Consider the following 22,300-nt stretch of genomic DNA (forward strand, 5'->3'; position numbering starts at 1 on the left):
AAACAGAGCATTCTGATTGGTCCAGCTAGCTCTATTTCCTGTGGGCCATCTTTCTCCCATCAGAGACAGACTACCACGAGAGTCAGCAACATGAGAAATGTGTTGCTGGCAGCCTTCACAAGACTCGAAGACTTAATCTCCTGCCCTGAAATTATATTTTTTAAAAATGAAGATATTTGGGTGCAGGACAGGGATACCCGGAACCCCTAGGCTTCTCTGGGAGGGGGGTTGCTTCAGAGGTTCCCCCTCCACCAGTGGCCGAAAATAAACAGCGTGATCTTGTAAGGCTTTCGTCCGGGGCTGATTTGATAAAGAGGAAAGAGGTTTCATGGCCCTCCCTCCTCTAGCCTCTAAAGGCCCCAGGGAGTCCAGACCCTGGGCCGAAATCTGTGAAGATTGGTGGATGTAGCCACTCTGTCCCCTCCCTACCTACCAAAGGCCCTAGGGAGACTACCTCCGGGGCCAAAATGTGCTTATATGAGGATGGGGCGTAACATGGCCCCCCTCCTTGAGTCTGAAAAAGCCCCAATGAATCCACCACTGGGGCCTATTAGCTGAAGTATGGGGGGGTCGTGTGTCTACCCCTCTACCCTGAGCCACCAATGGCCCCAGGGGCCAGCTCGGATGCTATGTCCCAAGGAGCCCACCCCCGGGACATAGTTTCCCTGCGTCTAAAAAATGGGGCGTGGGGACGATAAAAGCAGTCTCCCATTTGCGAGAGTTTGAGCTCTTGGCATTAAAAATAACAATGCCTTTTATATACGTGTTCCTTTTAAAAACACTTAAATAAAAGGCATTGTAATTTTCAATGCCAATAGCAAAAAGCGAGACCTTTCACATTGAAAATGCTGGTTAAAAATAGCGACTATAATTGAAGTTGAACATGTACTAGGTAAGGAGAAGTGGGCTAAACTCTTAAAAACATTGAATAGTAATGGGGCCCAGAATCCGTGGTTGGGGTTAAGAAGGTTAATCGGTACCCTGTCAGGGCTAGGGGTCTTACCCCATATGCTCTGATATATTGCATCTTAGACTTCCCCCAAGTTCAGCTGCACTAGCAAGAAATTTGGATCAGGCAGTAAGGCAGTGGTTCACTATCAATGGAAACAGGGCCATAGATATTAGTAAAATGTAGTTTCCAGGCCTCACTATTGATAGGACAGCTGATTCTTAACTCTACCTTGTTAAACTGTTTCATCTCTTTCACTACCGTTCAATAAACTTTGCTATTCTTATTGTTGGCCGTTAAAAGTGGGCAGAGTAACAGATTGAGCCAGAAGGAAAGGTGTTACTACCTTAGGCATAAAAGATGCCCTAGTGCGCAGCACTACTTTGTCCGGAAAGACAATAAGGTAAGGAGGCTGATATGACAGTGCCTGCAGTTTGCTCACCCTCCTGGCAGAAGTTACTCCCACTAAAAAGGGTGTTTTGATAGTGAGCAGCCAGGGGGGCCAACTGTGCAGAAGTTCAAATGGTGCACACACCAAAAAGGTAAGGATCAAATTAACGTCCCATTGGGGAATAATAAAAGGCAATGGGGGTAAAGATTGGTAAGCCCCTTCAAAAATCTGTGTACAAGAGGTGATTTAAAAAGTGGTGACTGATCCGGCAGCCGAAGAAAGGCAGACAGGTGCAAAAGGTAGCACCACAGAGTGCCCAGAGCAGACCCCTGCTGGGTCAAGGAGAGAATGAAAAGAAGTACATCTGACAGGAAAGCAGCTAAAGAGTCAACAGACAATTCTGTACCGTATTTACAAACTTTGCCATTAGCAGCCGTATACGCCTGGCTTCCAGAATAACTTCACAGACTTTAGGAGGAACGTCTAAAGCTCTCAACTGTCACCGCTCAATCGCCACGCAAGGAAGCGCAGAGTAGACCAGTTAGGGTTGAGGACCCTCCCAGGCTGCTGCGACACAAGATCCACCCAAAGGTGCAGACTGACCAGAGGATCGAAGCTCGTTTGCAGAAGCTCGGGATACCAAACTCTCCATGCTCAGTCCAGAGCCACAAGGATGGCTTTGGCCCGGTCACTCCTAAACTACTTCTTAAGCACTCTTGGCAGGAGTGGTATGGGCGTAAAGGAGGCCTAAGCTCACCTCGCGACGAAAAGTGCAGCTGATCGAGAGCCACCTTTGAAACTTCAATGCGCAAAACTGATGACATTGTGCAATCTCTTCAGGGGCGAATAGATCTAACCAAGGCTCTCCCCACTGTTGAAAGAGGCCTTGCAACACCTCCGGATGGAGACGCCACTTGTGATCCGCAAGGCACAGGAGGCTTGATTTGTCCGCTTTGGCGTATAGAGAACCGGCAGTTGTTCAGTTCATATCAAAGTTTCTGATTAGACGTGGATTTGAAAACCTAACGCATTTCGGGAGTTGTAGTTTTAGTTCACTTCAATTAAACTAGTTGCGCTAAAGTACCAGATTAGAACGATTGGTAAAATAAGTTAAGGGATAGAAAAAGCTAGCGCATGACCCTTGACTCTGGTAAAGGCCCACATAACACGGAGGCTCCAGCTCACCTCCCAATCTATGTGCTTCATTTATGCCTGAGCTATGTAGTTATCTCACTTTTCACAAAAATGCATCATGGTGGGTGAGGAAATGCCTTGGGATTATGAAGTGTGTGAAATACTACAGGAGTATTACCCGTAAACCAAGTCGGGAACGGGGTAGGAAGGTAGAGAAAACAAACAATATCCCAACAGGTACTACTCTGGAGACAATTAAGCATGTATGCTGAAAGCATTACTGGTACAGAAATAAGGAAACTTGAATCAAATTAAGGTATTGATTGTTATTCATCATATACTTTACGCGAGAACAAAGGAAAATATAAAATAAATACACAGTTATAGCAGCACTGTACGACAAAAATCAATAACAACCCGATTGTACTTGGTGCTCAGGTATGTGCAGGTGACATAGGTGGAAATACACAGTTATAGCAGCACTGTACGAAAAAAATCAATAACAACCCGATTGTACTTGGTGCTCAGGTATGTGCAGGTGACATAGGTGGCGACGCAAGTGACAATAATGGACAGCGTGGGCGGCGCAAGTTGAGTGATTGTGCAAATATATACAGTGAATGGGAACATGTGGCTCAAGGGCAAATACAGTAATGAAAGAATTAGACAGTTAGTGATTCAAAATGAGCCATCATAGAGACTGCGCCATGTCTTGCGCTGTGTTGTCGACGACGTTTCGATCCTCGTCAATTGGAATCGTCTTCAGGACAGGGTTGTGTTGTTTGGAGGGTGCTGGATTAAGTAGCTTGGAAGCGGAAAAGTCAGTGGTACAATTAATGTTGGCTTCCAGCTGAATGGACGCAATCTGAATAAAGAGGAAGGCGCGGGCGATCGGTGCACCGTCCGGGGACGCCTGGTGCTTCACGATGTGGCATCCGACAGGCTGAGGTAGGATGCCTGAATCAATCAGCGAGAGGGCTGTCTTGGAATCAATCCGAAGGACCGTGTGAGAATCGGCAGGTTTATTGTGGTAACACGGAGGCTCCAGCCCACCTCCCAATCCATGTGCTTCATTTATGCCTGAGCTATGTAGTTATCTCACTTTTCACAAAAATGCATCAAGGTGGGTGAGGAAATGCCTTGGGATTATGAAGCCAGCTTAATGTGACAGAAGGACTAACACCAACTCCACAATGTTGGGGAGTTAGGGTCACGACCACCTGCTGTACCCATATACTTATTTCTCTCATTTTCAGATTGTTTTCCTGTGCAAAAATAGTTTAGACATATGCACTAGAGCAAAATCGGTTTCTCCATTCCATAATACACATGGAGCATAAATAGTGGAAATACATTTGCTCTGTATTATTTATACCAGTGCAAAGTTTCTAAGATGCAACATCAGAGATCTATATATTGTGATGGTGAAATTGAGGTGAACGGATTCTTTAAATAAATTAGCTGATCATACAAATGTGGAGATTGTTATCATGGGGACACGAATCATAAATAAATAGAAAGGGAGGAAGGAAAATGGTAGGAGGATCTCAAAGCAAAATAATGTGAGAAAATGTTAAAACCTGTCTCCAGGTACTGATTGAACAGAAAGGCCTCGGACCATTATCGAAGTCATAACAATGATGATTCCGTGCACATAGAGGGGAGGAAAGAAATTCAGACTGAGGTACTTGAATCTGTGAATGACAGGGACAGAATTGTATAAGTCTCCTACGATTTTTAGAGGCCTTATTGAACTCCAAATTCTTAATTCCTAAATTCACAAAGCAACACAGCAGTGATGCTGCTCCACTGTGGGTGTCACAAAAGAGATACTCGGTTATACTGGTAGCACTTTTCACCTTCTTCCTGGACAGCACACACTAGATTTTCCCTCAATAACTAGATGGCTGGAGATATTTGGTAAAGCATTGTGGCATGAGAAAAAGGCGAAGCAACATGTACAAAAGGCTATGCTAAGCGCTAAGAGACCTGCCGTTGACTATGTGCTTTATAAATCCCAATTAACATAACATACGTGTAACAAGGAAGAAGTTTTTCAGGCACATGAAGTGATTTGGGGCGAGGGTGACTAATTGTAAAGCATCAAACATTCCGCTCACAAATTCTCTACACAACGACAGTATACGGTACATAGCATTACAATGAGTGACCTAAGCCACAGTGAGTTATGTTATGACATAACATTTATTTGTAAAGCACACATTTATTCTGAGGAGTGTCTTGCCTCAAATAACAGATGTTCGTCATTAGCCAACTCCCCAGTTCTCATTTTATCAAGAAAGATTCAAACCTTTGACCACAAGGCCAAACATAGTACTTTGTAATGGATGAATTCATCCACTAAGGCACCAGAGCCAGTTTGTTAAAGGAAGCTGTTGTGTGATGAGATGACAGCAGACACTAACTGCACATTTTATTTTTTCAGATTTGAATTGAAAACTCTTGGTATTAGTGGTATGGTCGGTAAAGGAGGCCAGGGTGCATGCCCCAACCATATACCAAAAGACACACATTTGTGTGTCTTTTGCTTTCTCGCCCTAAGTGCGCCAGGTATGCCCAGACGTGGGTCCTGGGCTCACTGTGCCACTGGAATCAAGTTATCCTGGCTGAAGAGGGGTGAAACTCCGAAACCGGTACTAGGATGCTTGTTTCCGATCCAGGGAGGACCTGGCTTGGCAGTTCGGGCTGCACTGTTCCCATAAGGCACCGGGTCAAAACTGATATGCATATGGCTAGGTCTAAACTGGGGTGGCATGGTGAGCAAAAGAATGATTGATTTAACCCACATCTCTTGACTGGGGGTGAATGTTTTGATTTGTTCTGCATGCCGTCCATCAATTGTGGGTCTACTGCTTGTCAACCATATACCAGCATGTACTACTTGTGCCAAATCACCAGAAGAACTGCTACACTTTAAGTGCCCGGCCATGAGATTGTCAGGCTTCTGCAGAAAACCTGATCTTGATCTACAGCATGGCAAGCACTCAAACAGAAATACTTCTAAGATGGATAGTTAAAATCACCTTTATTGCTCTCGGACCAATGATGTAACACCCAATTAGCGCCTCTACCATCATACTAAATATCTGGCACCAACTAAGTTGAGGAATCTTTTCCATCTTGTAAATATGTATTATGACCATCTACTGAATGGCAATATGCTTCATTCTGATTGAACACTAATATGTGCGTGCCCAAAGGCAAAACACTGCCGAATTGCAATAACTGCATTTGCCTGGTTTTACCAGTTTGCTCTTCATGTGCACTCGCAGGGCTTATTTCCCCTTTTCTATGAAAACGGACATGGAAAATACATTATTTCACCTTATTTAAAAAACAACTCAGGGAGATAAACTCTCTGAGGATGTTTTAGGACATTTGAGCCAGGTATTATTCACCATAATTTTTAAAGATTACCAACCACCACTGCTAGAGGGTTAGAACCTTGCAATCATCTTTCAGCCCGAGTTACCCGTAGCTTTCTAAATAAATGTAATTATTAAGGGTGGCTTTGCTTACACAAGAGTATATAAAAGCATCCTCTACTTGCTATTGCTTATACACAGGATGATCCTGGGCTTGGTTAGGTCCGATTTAAATCGACACTATTGTGAAGAGTGAAAACATTCAGAAACTTGTAAGCGTCTAGGGCAACGTACAAAGAAGTAGTCTTAAGCTGCACTGTATTACTGAAGCACCTCAGTACAACATTTACACTGGCTTCTGGAAAGGAAATATTCAAAAAACAAAAATGTTGTATGTGGCTGGACATGTAGTAAGTGCCCATGGTCCTCTGGCAAAATCAGAGGAAACAGGTGCATTCTGAAATCTGCTTGCAATTCACCATGGAGATTCGAAAAGGCCTAATTCGCTACTTTCTGATCACAGATACGACTATGTATTCCTACGGTTCTGGAGAAAGTTTTGACTCGGGGTAATTTGCAGCCCTCATCCTTCGCGGTCAAAAACAAGTAATGTGAAACACCTGACAGCCAAATTACCCTCTAATTTTCCATTCTCTCTGCAATGAAATGCTAAAAAACAACTATGCTTTACTAAAAACCGTTTCAAGAGCTGATACATCAATACCAATTAAGTATGATGTGGGATGTGTTCCGAAAGCTGAAGATCGCAAAATGCTCTAACACTTTGTTGCTATTAAAGAGCAAATAAAGCCTAAAAAATGAATTTAAATTTAAAAATATGAATCGGTTTACCTTTTTTCGCTTTCCAAAGAGCAGGTCTTCCTTCTCATCATTGTCTGTATCATCATCGTCGTCGTCAGATATGACATCTTCGAAATAATCAATATGATCAGCATCTGTTTCAGTCTTTCCAATTTCTCCTTTCTCTACATCATCCAAATAGGCTTCCATCTCAGCTAGTTTAAAAAATCTATCATCTACCACTGACTTTTCAATAGGTCTTCCTAGAGTTTTTTTGGTCTTTTTACTTTTCTGTTCTAGTTCATCAATGTTAAAATCGACATCAGAGTCTTCATCACTATATGGTTGTTTTCCAGTTTCATTGAAATTTGCTCTCTTTTTCTTTTTGATTTCCTCACTTTGCTCCAGATTGCCATCACTGCTCAGATCAGACTCCTCATCATCACTGTCATGATTGTCCTCATCACTGGAATGTGCTGCAGGCCCATCACCCTGCTCATCTGTGCTGTGAAGGAGAGTGGCATCTTTGTCTTTGACAATCTGATTAACAGATTTCTTAAAAAATCCCAGAATTGCACTGTTTTGAAGCTCTAGCTGTTGCCAAATCTGCTCTTCATCAAAATTCACTATCACCAGTTCCTTCAAAGGGCTTCCTGTTGTTGTCTCAGCAGGCTCAAGTTTATGGAAATCATAAAGGTTCTTAGTCAGACGTGAAAATTCTGAGGCCAATTCACCTTGCACACTAAACAAAATAGAAAAAAAGACTTAACAATATGCCAACTATATTAAAACCACATGAGATCTTACAATACAATCAATCCCAGATTTAAGAACACTTCTCAATATGGAAAGCCCTTATAAAAAATGTATATTGCAATATTTGTATGCTTTGCATTTTCGTCTTCAGAGGAACATTACAGAGATAAATTATTATATGCTTGGGACACTGCTACACAGAAGGAAAAATGCTTAAACACATCATATGGGTTTGTGTATATATCAGTCTTGCTTTCAAAGATATACCAAAAGCGTCTGAAACATATTAATGGGATGTTTTACACTTTCATTCCAATAGTAAACTCTTGTAATACACTCAACCATAATCATCTACTTCCATATAATTCAGAAGATACATTCACACAACGTTATAGTTATCTGTTTTTCTTTCTCGTTCTCCAAGAAGAAAACAATAAAAACGTCCAAATTAAAGTTGACTTGAGACCATATCTACCATGCTTGTTGGCGTGGACCAGAGAAGAAACTGTTTCAGCTTGCAGGGTTGTGCAGTAGCACCTGCTTCATAAACAAAGTGAAGATGCTGGAAAGCGCTAGGTCAGTGGCTAAAATCTTAACTTACTTGATAGCTGGAGCCAGCTGACTTATCCTGCATGCAGAGTCTGTTTGTAAGTGCACAATAAGTTTTAAAAGAGTTTTCAAGTCCATTTAGTATGTTTGTGCTTCCCTTTTTGATTGCGGCAGGAAACGGAAAGTGGCCTCAGCTTATTAGGAATCAATTAGGGAAAAAGCTTGAATTTTAATTGAAGTTTTTTTTTGCTGTCTCTCCTTCAATTTGGAGTCACAGATAATTATGCAAATGTTTTGGATATGTTTCATGTTCCTGAATTGGTGGTCTTTTAACGAGACCCATACTGAGCTTAGAAAATGGGTTCCAGCTTTCCAGTGTTGGTGTACAAACTAGGTGAAAAATATGGTAAATATAAAGTCCGGTCAAGATTCAATCTTACCAACAGAGGGAATAAGAATGTAACACTGATTTCTATGTGATAGGCGGTAACAAGGTTATTAAAAAGATGGGCCTTGCGCACGTTAGATCTATAAAAGAAGCTTGCAATGTAAACGGCAACCCTTTAGGTGATTCTATGGGTAGTAGTGGTGGTAGTAGTAGTGCATGAATCTTGCCTCGTTGTAATGGTGCTTCCTCTTCCCACATCAGCTAATGAAAATAAGACTATCAAAGCTAAAAATCATGATCAATATAATAAGGCTGATTTGGCGGCCTCTATAATAGAAAAGGTACTCACAAGTTGTGGAAAACTAAGTGGAATATTTGCGCTTTAAATCTATCAAAACCTTTAGCATTTTCTAAAGCCATCCCTTAGAAGTTATATGGATTTGTATTTGGTGGGGTTCAGCATGGTGAAAGGGTGCAGAGCAACTACAGAACAAGTTCAATCAAATTTGTGGCAACCATTGTGACGGAGGCAAGTGCTGACAGAGTTGTTAATGGTAACAAACTTTGCGACGGTCCTGAGGATTTTGAATGAAGGCTCCTAACCAACAGCTCCAATACTCACTTATTGCTCAGAAAATATGGGGGACTGCCCTCCATGCACATTTAACTTTCCTACCTATGTCAAAACCCACTACAGAAGAGAACAAAAATACTTATGAAAATACTGAACCTTTTGATAAAAATATAACAGGTAAGTGGAAATTATTTGCCAATGGTTATTATAAGTCGACTATTCCTCTTAGGTGTTTATCTCTAGAGCCTCAGGCTAGAAAGGGAATTGTTAGTAGAATGGGCATCCCGAAGCAATAAAGAAATCTTATTAGGAATATTCATGGATATACCGCTCAGCTTAACTCAAGTTAGTTTTCTATAAAGCAATCCTGGAAAAATATTCAATCTTGATTTTACAGTCTTGACTGATAGCGAGGCTCTAAATCGATGGGTTCATGAGACTCCGTGATACAGAGCTCCGTGGCCCCATATTTCCGGGTGATGCATCACCCGCGGCTGGGAGGCCGCGTTTAAATCAAAGCTCCAAGATTCCCACCTGTTGGAGACGCTCTCTGACATCCCCTGCAGCAACCATCATGAGGTAAAATCCGGATCACAGAAAAAAACATAGGTTTCAGGCATGTTATAGTTAGGAATTAGCATTTAAAAAACCATAGCAATTCACAGAAAAACCAAAGGTCTCTAGGGCGTTATAGTTAGATGGACATTTCACTCATACAAAACCATTGAAATTCCACTGTTATAGTTAGTTAGTTAGTTAGTTAGTTAGTTAGTTAGTTAAGCTAAGCTAAGCTAAGCTAACTATAACTCGCGCGACCGCAATGCTGATGACGTCACATATTACATCACTGATGACATCTCAAATGACATCACTGATGACATCATCCAGTGAATGTGTGTCTTTCTAAAAATTAAATACTTTTTATATATGTATATCTCAAGGTCGATGGAAGAATAAATGGGTAAGTAAGTGTCTAAATGGATGTTTTTTTGTAAAATTGATTGTATAACTGACTGATTAAGTGTATCTTAGAGAATACATGGGTTAGAGATTAATGTTTAAATATGTAAATATCTGGGGGGCGTGGCTAGCAGCCGACGATGGCGGCCACTGCTTAGAGGGGCTCCCGTGCTGAGGCGGCTTCCCGCTAATATCCGATGTATTTATCCTCTGTGTATCAGTGTATGCCGGGGTGTGCCGGACCCTGAGTCCTTGCAGCACCCGCCGGTGAGAATCCGGAGCGGCGACGACCTGGAGTCTGGCTGACATCGCAGGGTGCCGGCCGGAGTGGAATGAGGCCTTCCTGTATCCTGGAAGCAGCGGAGTGGTGAGCTGCGTGAATCCGGCCGGAAGTGACCCCCTTGGCGGCCGCGGTGAACCGGAAGTGCCGGTCACCGGTGCCCATCGACCTGCGACTTCCCCTGGCGGCCTGGAGTGGCGGATGGGACCCGGCGGTGTCCTGCGACCGCGGACGCGGCTGTAGGGCCCCTTTCAGAGGCGGCGCGACCAACACCGGCAAGCCGCGGGTCGGACCCGCCATATTGGGAGCAGGAGACACATCGCGCCCGGGGCCCCAGTAAGGGCGGCCTGCACTTCGGAACATTGATTCTGCGCCCCGCTGGCGTTGGGGGGCAGCGCGGAGCAGACGGGACAGAAGGGAGCGGACGGACTGCCCGGTGTATCTCCGCAAAGGTGGGGGCGTTGGCTGGGCCCCCCCCCCCGCAAACACCTTGCTCCTGAATACCTGCGAGGACCGGTACCAGCCCACCTGCTGTTGTGACACTGTGCCGAGGTGAGACGCTGCACCGTGCGCCTGCTCTACGGCGTGCTCGCCTGCATCCTTGAGCCTTTCTGCAGCCATATAGGCTCGGCGAGCCACGTGGGCACTAACTCCAATCGCAAAGTTTCCGCGTCTTGCCTCCGGCACGCGGCGGTAGCCTTGCCGGCCCCAACATCCCTGCTGGGCTGGGTCCTTACACGTAAAAGCCGAGGGGGTCGGTGAGACTCACGCCCTGTACATTTCTTTAACGGCGCCAACGCAGGCCGACACAGCAGCGCGACAGATATCCCTACCAGGCGGCAGAGCCCATCAGTGCGCAACTATGTCGAACAGAGGCCCCAAACACAACACTACCCAGGCCAAGCTGGATAAGTTTGCGTACGAGAGACACACTCCTCCACCGGAGCAGCGCAAGAACGCTGGGAAGGCAAATGACACTGAGGGGGCGAAAAAGGCCACGTTAGAAGATGTCCTGATGGCACTGGCCCAAGTGCAGGCGACGGTGAGAGCTACGGCCACAGAAGTTACCCTGATCCGGGCAGACCTCCAGAAAATGAGCGAAAAGGTCAAACAAGTTGAAGTGGTCACTAAATCCTTGGTGGAGGATGTCTCTGCTTTGCAGACGGAGATGGAGCAACTACAAACGGACAACAAACTACTCAGGGAAAGGTTGGATGACCAGGAAGGGCGCTCCCGGCGCAATAACGTACGAATTTTAGGTGTGCCCGAATCGGAGGACACGGGAGCGATGGACATCTATGTTGAAGGCTTGATCAAAACCAGACTTCAGCCCAAAGGCCTCTCGAACTTTTTTTCGGTGGAACGGGCACACCGAGTGCCGGGGGGCAAGCCCCGGACGGGAGGACCGCCTCGGCCAATCTTAGCCCGGCTGTTCAACTTTAGAGACCGCGACGCCATCCTTCAGGCCGCGAGGGTAGCGCCGGCCATTCAAGTCCAGAACTCGAGAATAGCGTTCTTCCCGGACTACACGGCGGAGGTCGCCAGACGGCGGAAAACATTTCTTGAGGTGAAAAAGACTTTGCGGGAGAAGGAACTGCCGTACTCGATGATCTACCCGGCGAGGCTGCGAGTAGTAGCGGACAAGAAGGTGTGGTTTTTTGACTCCCCGGAAGCGGCTCGGGACTGGCTGGAGGGATGGCACACAGTGGGCAAGCCGAGGAGGGCACCCAGATCTACACAGGATCGCGGGGGAGGCAGCAGGCCCGCTTCACTAATGTCTGGTAGGGAGGAGGCGGAGGGCTCTCCGCCGCGTGGGGTCTGATCTTGGGGCCCCCCCCCCCTCCACACATCGCTGGACTCTAAGGTCGAGACGATCGCTGTCCGTTTCAACACAGTTTCAAGGCTGCATATGGACACTGGCAAGGACACCCCGGATGCACGCAGGGATGCCGCCTGCTCAGGGGGACACTCTCCCCCTTACAAGCAAGTACTCTGGTTATGGGAGGGGTAAAGCGCTCTGCTAAGTTGGGGGGGCGGGCAGTTGTAAGTCCGTTAGGCAGGGATGCAGGGAGGGGGGATTGGTTGGGGGGTTGCTGTTGCTTTTTTGTGGTTTGGTGTTGGAATAGTATGTCACGGAAGAATGTTAGGCCCCTGTATGTGTTTGCCCCGACGGGGATAAGAGTGGTGAGGAAGACTGGCCCGATGGGTTCATCTGTTGTCCCCCTACATGGTCCTACCTCCACTGCCGATGCTGGGTATGCTTGTCGATACCCCATGCTGCCCGTAGTTCCCGATGGCTGACATACCTTTGAATGGCGGTGGCACCGCAGATACCGAGAGCACACGTCCCACCCTGAGACTCATGGCATGGAATGTGAGAGGGTTGGGTGACAAGGTAAAAAGGGGTTTGGTTCTAGCTGCGATTAAACGCCAGAAGCCCACTGTTGTGCTCCTGCAGGAGACCCACTTAACGGGGGGAGCAGTTAAGGCTCTGGACAGGAGAGGATACAAAATGGTGGTCCATTCGATGTTTACGTCCGGATCCCGTGGGACCGGAATCCTGTTACACAAAAATGCACTGTTCATCCCCCTGCTGACTAAGTTTGATGATCAAGGTTGTTTTGCCGCCCTGCAGGGACGGTGGGAGGGGAAACTCATTAATCTCGTTTCAGTGTACGTCCCACCGGCACTACACTCGGTGGTCCTCCCTAAACTGGGCGAATTTATCCTATCGCTCCCGGAGGGGGAGGTCATCCTCGGTGGGGATTTTAATGCCATCATGGATGCTCAACTCGACAAATTCCCGGCACCAGTCTCCGGGGGAGGGATCCCCCGGCTTCAACAATTTTTAACGGCCATGGGCCTAGTAGACATTTGGAGGCATCTCCACCCCGCAGATCTGGCATATACTTATCATTCAGCAGTGCATGGGAGCCTGTCTAGGATCGACCACTTCCTAACGCTGGGGGGGGGACTCCAATATATAGATGGGATGGCAATTCACCCTAGGGGGATCTCTGATCACTCCCCACTGACTCTTACACTTTCCTCCCGGATACCGACACGCAGGCGCATATACCTTATCCAGCCTACCTACCTCAAGGTGCCCCAGATTCACAAAGCTCTGAAAAAGGCCACGACACAATATTTCTCTGAGAACGCACACTCGGTGGACTCTGCGGAGATCCTCTGGGAGGCATATAAAACAGTTCTACGGGGACACGCTATAAGTGCCATCGCGGGTTACAAGAGGGAACGTTCCCAGGAACTAGCGAACCTGGAACTGACTTTACAGGACTCCACCACTACACATGAGCGCCATCCCACCCCGGAGACACTACACACGCTTACTTTGCACCAGCGGATGTACACGGATCACGTTCGCTTACACGTTAAGAATGACATTACCAACACTCAGAACAGGGTTTATGAGGTGGGGGACAAGGCGGGAAAGATGTTGGCGTGGCTCGACAAAAGGGAGGGGAGCTCAAGGGGAATCCATAGGTTGAAAGATGACCGAGGTGAGGTGCATTCCGACCCGGAGCACATTGTGGAACTGCTCGCTGACCACTTCGAACGGGTGTACACCCCTGAAAGAGAGGTGACGCCTGAGATGGCCAGGGAGGCGCTGGCTCCTGTCGAGGTCAGTACGCTGGCCCCGGAGGTGTCTGCAGAACTGGATGCGGACATTACCGCTGAGGAGATACAACTGGCGGTCAACGCTTTGAACCCGGGTAAGGCGACAGGCCCCAACGGGATTCCGGTGGAGTGGTACCAGGCAATGTCTGAAACCCTGAGTGCGCAATTGTTGGAAATGTATGGGGAATGCCTGGGGAGGGGTACACTTCCGCCGGATCAGCGGGTGGCTACGATAGTGGCCATCGCCAAGCCGGGCAAACCACCTGAGGAGTGCTCTTCCTACCGTCCCATATCACTGCTTAACGCAGAAACCAAAATCCTCGCCAAGCTTCTGGCGCTGAGATTGGTGCCCCACTTGGCTTCGCTGATACACCCGGACCAGTCCGGGTTTATGCCCCATCGAAACACTGCCCTAAATCTACGCAGGCTGCACGGGGTGTTGGCCCGTGCTGATTTGGTCACTACTCGGGCGGTCATCTTGGCGCTTGATGCTAGGATGGCATTTGACCTCGTGGAGTGGGCTCACCTATTTGAAACGCTGATACGCATGGGGTTCGGCCCCCGCTTTATCGCGTGGGTAAGATTGCTCTACACTGCCCCGACAGCGCGGGTGGTGGCGAATGGGCATATCTCACGGGCATTCCCGCTGGGCAGGGGCACGCGGCAAGGCTGCCCTCTGTCGCCGTTGCTGTTTGCAATCGCACTAGAACCTTTAGCCACCTTGATTAGGGGGTCGCCTCGACTTCAGGGAGTCTGCTGGAAGGAGGGGTGGGAAGACCGGCTGTCTCTTTATGCGGACGATATGCTGATATACCTCTCAAACCCCGAAAGTGGAATCCCTGCGCTCCTACACCTTTGCGATGCCTATGGTACGACCTCCGGTTACACGCTGAACTGGAATAAATCAGAGATGTACGTGCTGAAAGGGGAAGCCCCGGTCCTGGCAGTGGACTGCCCTCTACGGAGAGCGGATACCTCATTTAAATACCTGGGCATTCAGGTCACTGCGGATCCGGTGGAATTTATGTCCAAAAATCTTGGTCCCCTCGTGGATAGGCTCAAACGTGATGTGCAATTTTGGTCAGGCCTCCCATTGACGCTTCTAGGGCGGGCCGCACTCTATAAAATGATGACTCTACCTAGGCTGTTGTATGTCCTTGAGAATACTCCCTTTCCAGTAGCCCCGGGGTTCTTCCGAAAAATATCGTCACTGGTGTCGACCCTCTTATGGGGGAACTCCCCCCCACGTATAGCCCAATCCAAATTGCATAGAGGGTGGTTTGACGGAGGCATTGCCCTTCCCAATATAAAACTATATTATTGGGCGGCACACCTCAAACCCGTTAACCAATGGATCCACGCTCCGCAGACTGAGCCTGCGTTCCGAGCGGATAGAATGCAGTTGGGCACCGCCACTCTCCTGGCCCCACTCTATGACCATAGTAAAGCGCGCAAGCTGGTGGGACCTACGAAACTGTCAGTATCACTCTGGCACACAGCAACGGCGGCCCTGGGGTGGAAGGGCAGGATCACCAAACTAACCCCGTTGTGGGACTCTCGAGTCCTTGGTAACCTGAGAATTAGTAAAGGCTTTTCGCACTGGGACACTATAGGCATATCCGCCGTGGGCGACCTATGGGAACGGGGTGAGGTCATACCTTTCGCTAGATTGCAAGAACTATATGAGCTTAATGACAGGGAACTCTATAGGTACGTTCAGGTTCGACACGCACTACTGGCGGCCCTCCCCGCGGGAACGGACCTACCAGAATCCTCCCCGCTGGAGGACCGCCTCCTTACTGAATTCATGTTAGAGCGAGCCACGTCTTTTACATATCGCAAACTGATTAATAACCTACCAGACCCAATGCTCTCCCTGAAGATGAAATGGGAGGGAGATACGGAGGAGATGGATGAGCACGAATGGAATGAGGCATTGGCCTCGCCCAGGGAGGTGGGCATCTCCGCACGGCTGAGACTAGTGCAATTAAAAATTCTACACAGAGTATATTACACAAGGACACTGCTGCATCGTATATCTCGAGCTCAGCACCCCTATTGCCTTCGAGGGTGTGGGGAGGAGGGTACTTTTTTCCACACTATATGGGACTGCCCGCACATACGGGACTACTGGAGGCAGATAATGAGAACGATCTCACAAACATTAGAATTATCCCTAGTGCCAGACCCGAGGAGATGCCTGTTAAATGTGTGGGCGCCTACAGACATTACTAGACATGGGCGACTTTGGGCAACGGTGGGAATGGTTGTGGCTAAACGTGATATTGCACAGAGGTGGGGAGTGGCGGAGGTTCCAACCGTGTCAGCCTGGTGTCTGAACATGGACAGGATAATGATAACCGAGAGGGCGGTGTACTCCAACCGTGAATGCCCGGGAAAATGGAATAAAGTCTGGTCCAACTGGAATGTTTACAGGGGGGACATTTGTGACCCTTTGCCGGAGGAGGACCTAGCGGAATCCGATGAGGAAGGGGAGGAAGGCTGACATATGAGGTACCAGGGGGGGCAAGGAGACTGTGAAGCAGGGTCTCTAGTCACACTTAAGGGAGGGGTAGGATCGAGGGGGGATACGGGCTACAGCTAACTCGGGATCATTACCTCAATACATGCATTATAGTTGGGAAAGATGGGAGATTTGGTGAGAGTAATGCTTACAGACACATGGTTACGGGGGACACGATAATTTCTTGGTGACACTTCTATGAACACGTGATTATTCCTGATTGTTCTTTTCAGTTTCTATTGTTTGCTGGGGGGGGGGGGGGAGAAAATATGAAACACCAAAAACCTAACCTCACGAGTATTGATTTCGCTTATAACGCACCCTTTCTTTTCAGCAACGGACATGATGTTGGAATGTTTACGAATGCTATTTTACTTGTACTTGTATATCTTGTCTCATGCACACTACTATAGCGGCCAGCCCATACGGGATGTTGGCATTTCGCTGTGTGAATTGAAGGTGTAATAAAGGTTTTTGAAAAACAAAAAAAAAAAAAAAAAAAAATATGTAAATATCTGAATCAGTCTCTCACTTTGTGTATAAGTGGCTGCATGGGTTGGTGAGTAGCTGCATATATGGGTTATTAGTTGTTTTTTTGAGTATCAATATGAGTGTCTGTATGGTTCGGTGGGGGGGTATTTCTTAGCGCATAGATGCATGAATTAGTGACTCAGTGTATGTGTTTTGAAGACAGCATGTGTACAGGACTCTATGGGTGGATGAGTGTGTGTATGGGTGTGTTAGTGAGTGAATGACTCTCACTAGTGTCTTTATGAGTCTCTACATATGTTTAAAACTAGTATATGTGAGCATTGGTGTATTTTAGTGAGTATATGTGAGAGATTGGAAGAGTTCCTATATAAATACGTATGTTTTTCTATAAGTGATTGTTTAACAGAGTGTGTGTACGTTTCTGTAGCAGTAAGTGTAGTGGTGTGTGTACAACTGAATATGCCCATAAATGGGTGTTTTAGTCGTTATTAGCATGAGTGACTATGTGTGTGAATAACTATGAATGAGTGGTACAAAAGGGGGTGGTGATGGACGGAGCATCTGAACCAATCAAACACTCACACCCAGTCAAAGGATCTGGGTTTGATCCATCACCGTTCTTTAGCCCACTCTGCCACCCCAGTTCAGACATGGCTATATGCAAATCAGTCTGACCCTGTGCCTCATGGGAACAGTCCAGCCCGAACTGCTAAGCCATGCCTTCCCTGGACCGGAAACAAGCTTCCGAGGACTGGTTTCTGGCATTCCAGCCGTCTTCAGTCCGGCTTGCTTGAATCCAGTGGGCAAGTGAGCAAGGGACTCCAATCAAACACTCACACCCAGTCAAAAGATCTGGGTTTGATACATCACCGTTCTGTCAAGGCTGATTTGCATATGGCCATGTCTGTGCAAACAAACGATGGATTTAGGCCCAGATCTCTGTACTGGGATGAATGTATGACATTGTTCTGCATTCCGTCCATCAATTGTTGTTTTTGCATTTGTCACCCCGAGTGGGAGGGGTATGCTCAGACGTGAGTCCCATGCTCTCCACACCACTGGAGTCAAGCTATCTGTACAGTAAAGTTAAATTCCTGTAGACCTTCACTCCATCTCTTCAATCTAGGTGTCATATGATCACTTTGATGACAATAAAATATCTGAACAAGGGGGCGATGATCCGATCTCACAACAAACGGAATGCCCCATAGAAAGAACTTAAAATGACATATCGACCAAAATACAGCCCAATGCCTCTCTTTCAATGCAAGAGTAATTTAATTCTGCATCTTTCAAAGCTCTTGAAGCAAAAGCTATCACAACCTCCTCTCCATTCACAATTTGGGAAAGTACAGCGCCAAGGCCTTTAAGGCTAGCATCGCTAGTGACAATAGTTTTTAGTTTTGCATCAAAATGACTCAAAGTGGGCATTTTGCCAATCTCACTCTTTATCAAACGAAATGCTTCCTCACAATCGTTAGACCAAATGAATCGTACACCCTTTTTTAAAAGAGATCTTATAGGCTCAACAATGCTAGCAAAACCTTTAACAAATTTGGAATAAAATTCCGCCATGCCCAAAAAAGACTTGGCCTGGTCTTTATCCTCTGGAGCTGGTGCTTTAACAATACTTTCAGTCAATTCTAACTTCGGTTGTATCCCTTTCCCAGAGATTACATGCCCAAGATAAGTAACTGAGTCCAAGCCAGTTTTGCACTTCTCTTTCTTAACTGTGAGTCCCCTGTCAGAAAGTCTATTTAACACTGATCTTAGGACAGCATCATGCTCCCTGGCATCCACTGCATACATCAAAATGTCATCTTGGAAGAACATTACATTATGTAGATCTCCAAGAACCATTTTCATCACTCTTTGAAAACAGGCAGCAGCTGAAGCTAACCCGAAGGGCATTCTCAAGAAGCGATAAGCACCAAGGGGTGTAACAAAGGATGTTAAATGTTTAGACTCCTGATGTAAGACAATTTGGTGGTACGCAGAAGAGAGATCTAGAACACTAAACATGTTCGCTCCCTTCAAAATACTAACAGATTCAGAAATATTTGGTAAAGGTTGTCGATCAACCCAAATACATTCATTCAGCCCACGCAAATCCACACACATTCTTACCGCTTTTCCATCATCTTTGGGTGTCAAAACTATTGGACTTAACCATTCTGAAGATTCAATTTCTTCAATCACTCCCAATTTCAAAAGTTTCTCAATCTCCAATCTCAAAGGCTCAACCATCATATTAGGGACTTTTCGAACCTTATGCACACACGGTTTAGCAGATTTCTTAAGAACAATTTTGTGTTCAAATCCCTTTAAACATTCCAATGTATCTGAGAACACTTTAGGAAATTCAGAAAAAATGTTGTCAGAATTAGACACAGTACTAACTCCTTGAGGAAGAGAAGAAGAAATTAAGTCCTCCATAAAGATGACTTGATCATGAGGATTTTTAGCACAAGGATTAAGGATTATACCAAAATCATGTTGATGTTTCCACCCAAGAAGATTGTCCCCTCTCAAAGCCACATAAACTTTACCAGTGATTTCTTTACCTCTGAAAGAAATCTTAGCTACTGTATATCCCAAGATGTCTATCTTTGAACGACCATAACTTAAAGGAGCAATGTCTGGAGGTAATAGTGGAACATTTTCTAGACCAACAACCTCATCCCAAATTTTGTTACCTATTAAAGTAAAAGGAGATCCTGAATCTGCCATAAGCTTGAATATATACTTGTCAATACCTATATCACAAAAAGGCATAATAATCTTTTCAGAATCAACACTCTCTTCAATATCCTTCCCATTTGAAACAACTACAGTGCGTACAATGTCAGATACATTTTCATTAGATTCTTTCTTTTTGTTGGACTTACAAACTCGAGCATAGTGACCTTTACCCCCACAATTGTTACAAATACTATCTCTTGCAAAAACAATTTGGAAAATTAGAGGTGTGAGAAAAACTACCACATCTGAAACAACGCAATCTTTGATTAGAAAATGGGCGTTGTTGTCGAAAATCACTTTCCTTGGATAAAGAAGTCTCTCTATTAAACAAAGGACGACTCTCTTGAGGACCCTTCTGAGGTGATAAGTTCTTTTGAGGCAATTTGTTGCTTATATTAACTGAAACTTTGGCAATGGAATCAGGAGATTCTTCCAAAAATTCATCTTCTTCTAGTCTATGTACAACATCTTGACTTTTCTTTTTAACTTCGACAGAAGTGTGATTTGCCTCTTCTTTATTTTTTCTTATTTCTTTAACCCAAGTAGACGTATTCTCCATGCCTTCTACAATATCCATAGCCTCTTTCAAAGTGGGGTTTTTTGATAATTTTTCTTGGACTCTTGCGCTGTTTGTGCATCTTACAAGCTGATCTCTTACAAGTGACTCAGATAAATCTCCAAAATCACAAGTACGTGCAAGAGTTTTTAAAACAGCTACATATGTACCAACACGTTCAACAGGACCTTGTACACGAGTAAAAAATCTATGTCGTTCTAAAACAACATTAATTCTTGGGCCAAAATAACGTTCCAACATAGTCATAGACATTTCGAAAATGTCTGCAGGTTCACCATCAGCCCCACCCACTGGTATGGTATCCATGCTATCGTACGTGTGTCTGCCTTCAACCCCCAAGTTATGCAGTAAAATAGCTTGTTTCCTTATAGCTGAGAACTTCTCTCCACCAATTGCCACCAAATACGAGTCGAAAAGATTACGCCATCTCTTCCAAGGAAGAATAGGTTCTCCCCCCTCAGAAAGAAATGGTGGGGGTTGTGACATACTGGAAGTAGTAGCCATGTTAATATCCAATATAAAGCAGAACTAAATCAAAGTGTCTTTGAATGTAACTCACTTTCAAACAGAATCATTAAAAAAAATGATTGTGCTGTTATACACATCGTAAAAGAAATGTAACTTACTTCCAAACAGAATCATAAATCAATGTGCGGTCGTGCACATCGACGTTGCAAAAATGGTAATCCTAAAATGTACTGCCGTGTGTAAAGAGTAGTTATGGTAATGAAAAATTAGTGAAATTGCACTGCCGTGCGCATCGGCGTAATTGGTTACTATGGTAACGAAAATGCGCTGCTGTGCGCATCAGCGTGAAGGGTTGTGAAAATCAAAGATGGCCGCCGACGTGGCTTGCGTGATGCCACACGCTTCACGTTGCGTGCGTAGGGGTCAGAGTTCTCCAGAATCGTGACGCGTTGAAACAAGAGAAAGCCGTAGACCGAAAATGTCCGTTGGAGAACGTGTGGAACAGGCGCGTAAGCCACACGCGATGCCACACGCGGCCTCAGCAACACGCAATGCCTCATCCGACTGAGTTCAAAGGAAAACAAAGCGCAACAGTCACAGATGAACAGGTGAACCGAGTTAATTAAAAGTTACCTGTTTTCCGAAATTGGTTAGTTGTTTCCAAATATCTGCGCAATAATAAACAGTTCAAGTCCATCAGGGCAATCCAAAGTAATTTGTGGGTACAGTATAATCCATAGATACTGTACTAGAAAGTAAGCAAGCAGTCAGCCAATGTTAATATTAAATTTTTTAGAGTTTTCATAAAAGATTGTAAATCCAAGGCAGTCCAGCAATAAATCCAAATATCCGTGTCTGTACAGTATCAAAGGTACAGTAACTAATGTCCAATGTCCAGTATTCAATAACCAAAATCTAAGTTTGTTCAAATCAAGTCCAAACCATTTTTCCAATTGGAGGGGAGTTGATGGTTGAAGATGCTTGTCCCCAATCAAGCCTTGACCCTCGTCGCCATTGATAAAAGCTCTTAAACAGGTTGAATTGGAAGAGCAGGTTTATTGATACAACCATCCACAGCAGATTGCAGCAACTGACTCCACATAGGAAACATAACATTCCAACAATGATGTAAGGAAGACAGTGTTCCATTAAAGGGATAGTAACCATAACACGTATCACATTAGAGTCCTAAAGAAAATGTTGTTGACTCCTACAAGGAAGTAGCAACTGTCCAGGTCTGTTTGCTGCACGAGTAACGTCAATTTTACAAGAAACTGATTCAAAAGCATTGTCATATGTTGACTGACATTCACCTCACAGATGATGATGATTTTAACACCCACTTGGCAAGAGTAGATTGCATAATTTTGGGATTTGCTGATCATGGCTATAAATTACTTTTTTTTTAAATCCTCTTTTCTTAGCGTCCTGTTTTTAGGATATGAATTATCAAATGAAGGCAGAATCCTTGCCACATACTTCTTAGCGATGTGTGCTCTTCTCCAACCACCAAATACATTAAAATAGCAACAATAATGTTTAGGCTTTCTAAACTTTGGTAGAACATACCAGACAATGCACAGCAGATTAAACCTTGTACGATTTAATTTGTCTTCAATTTTTCAGACTCTCTCTATAAACTTAATTTTGGCTGTAAACCATAAATGCACACGAGATAAAAAAACATACA

The 22,300-nt window shown here is 45.4% G+C and overlaps 1 protein-coding gene across 1 annotated transcript in view; it reads right to left on the minus strand.

Annotated features, from left to right (window-relative positions):
• Positions 1 to 22,300, minus strand: part of MPHOSPH10 (M-phase phosphoprotein 10) — a 223,162-nt gene that overhangs the window by 191,763 nt on the left and 9,099 nt on the right. The window contains exon 2 of the mRNA XM_078684919.1: positions 6,713 to 7,403. Within this exon, the coding sequence (XP_078541045.1) occupies positions 6,713 to 7,403 (691 nt within the window). The remainder of the gene's footprint in view (positions 1 to 6,712; positions 7,404 to 22,300) is intronic.

This window comes from Lissotriton helveticus, chromosome 3_2 (genome assembly GCF_964261635.1).
Source record: "Lissotriton helveticus chromosome 3_2, aLisHel1.1, whole genome shotgun sequence".
Taxonomy (NCBI): domain Eukaryota; kingdom Metazoa; phylum Chordata; class Amphibia; order Caudata; family Salamandridae; genus Lissotriton; species Lissotriton helveticus.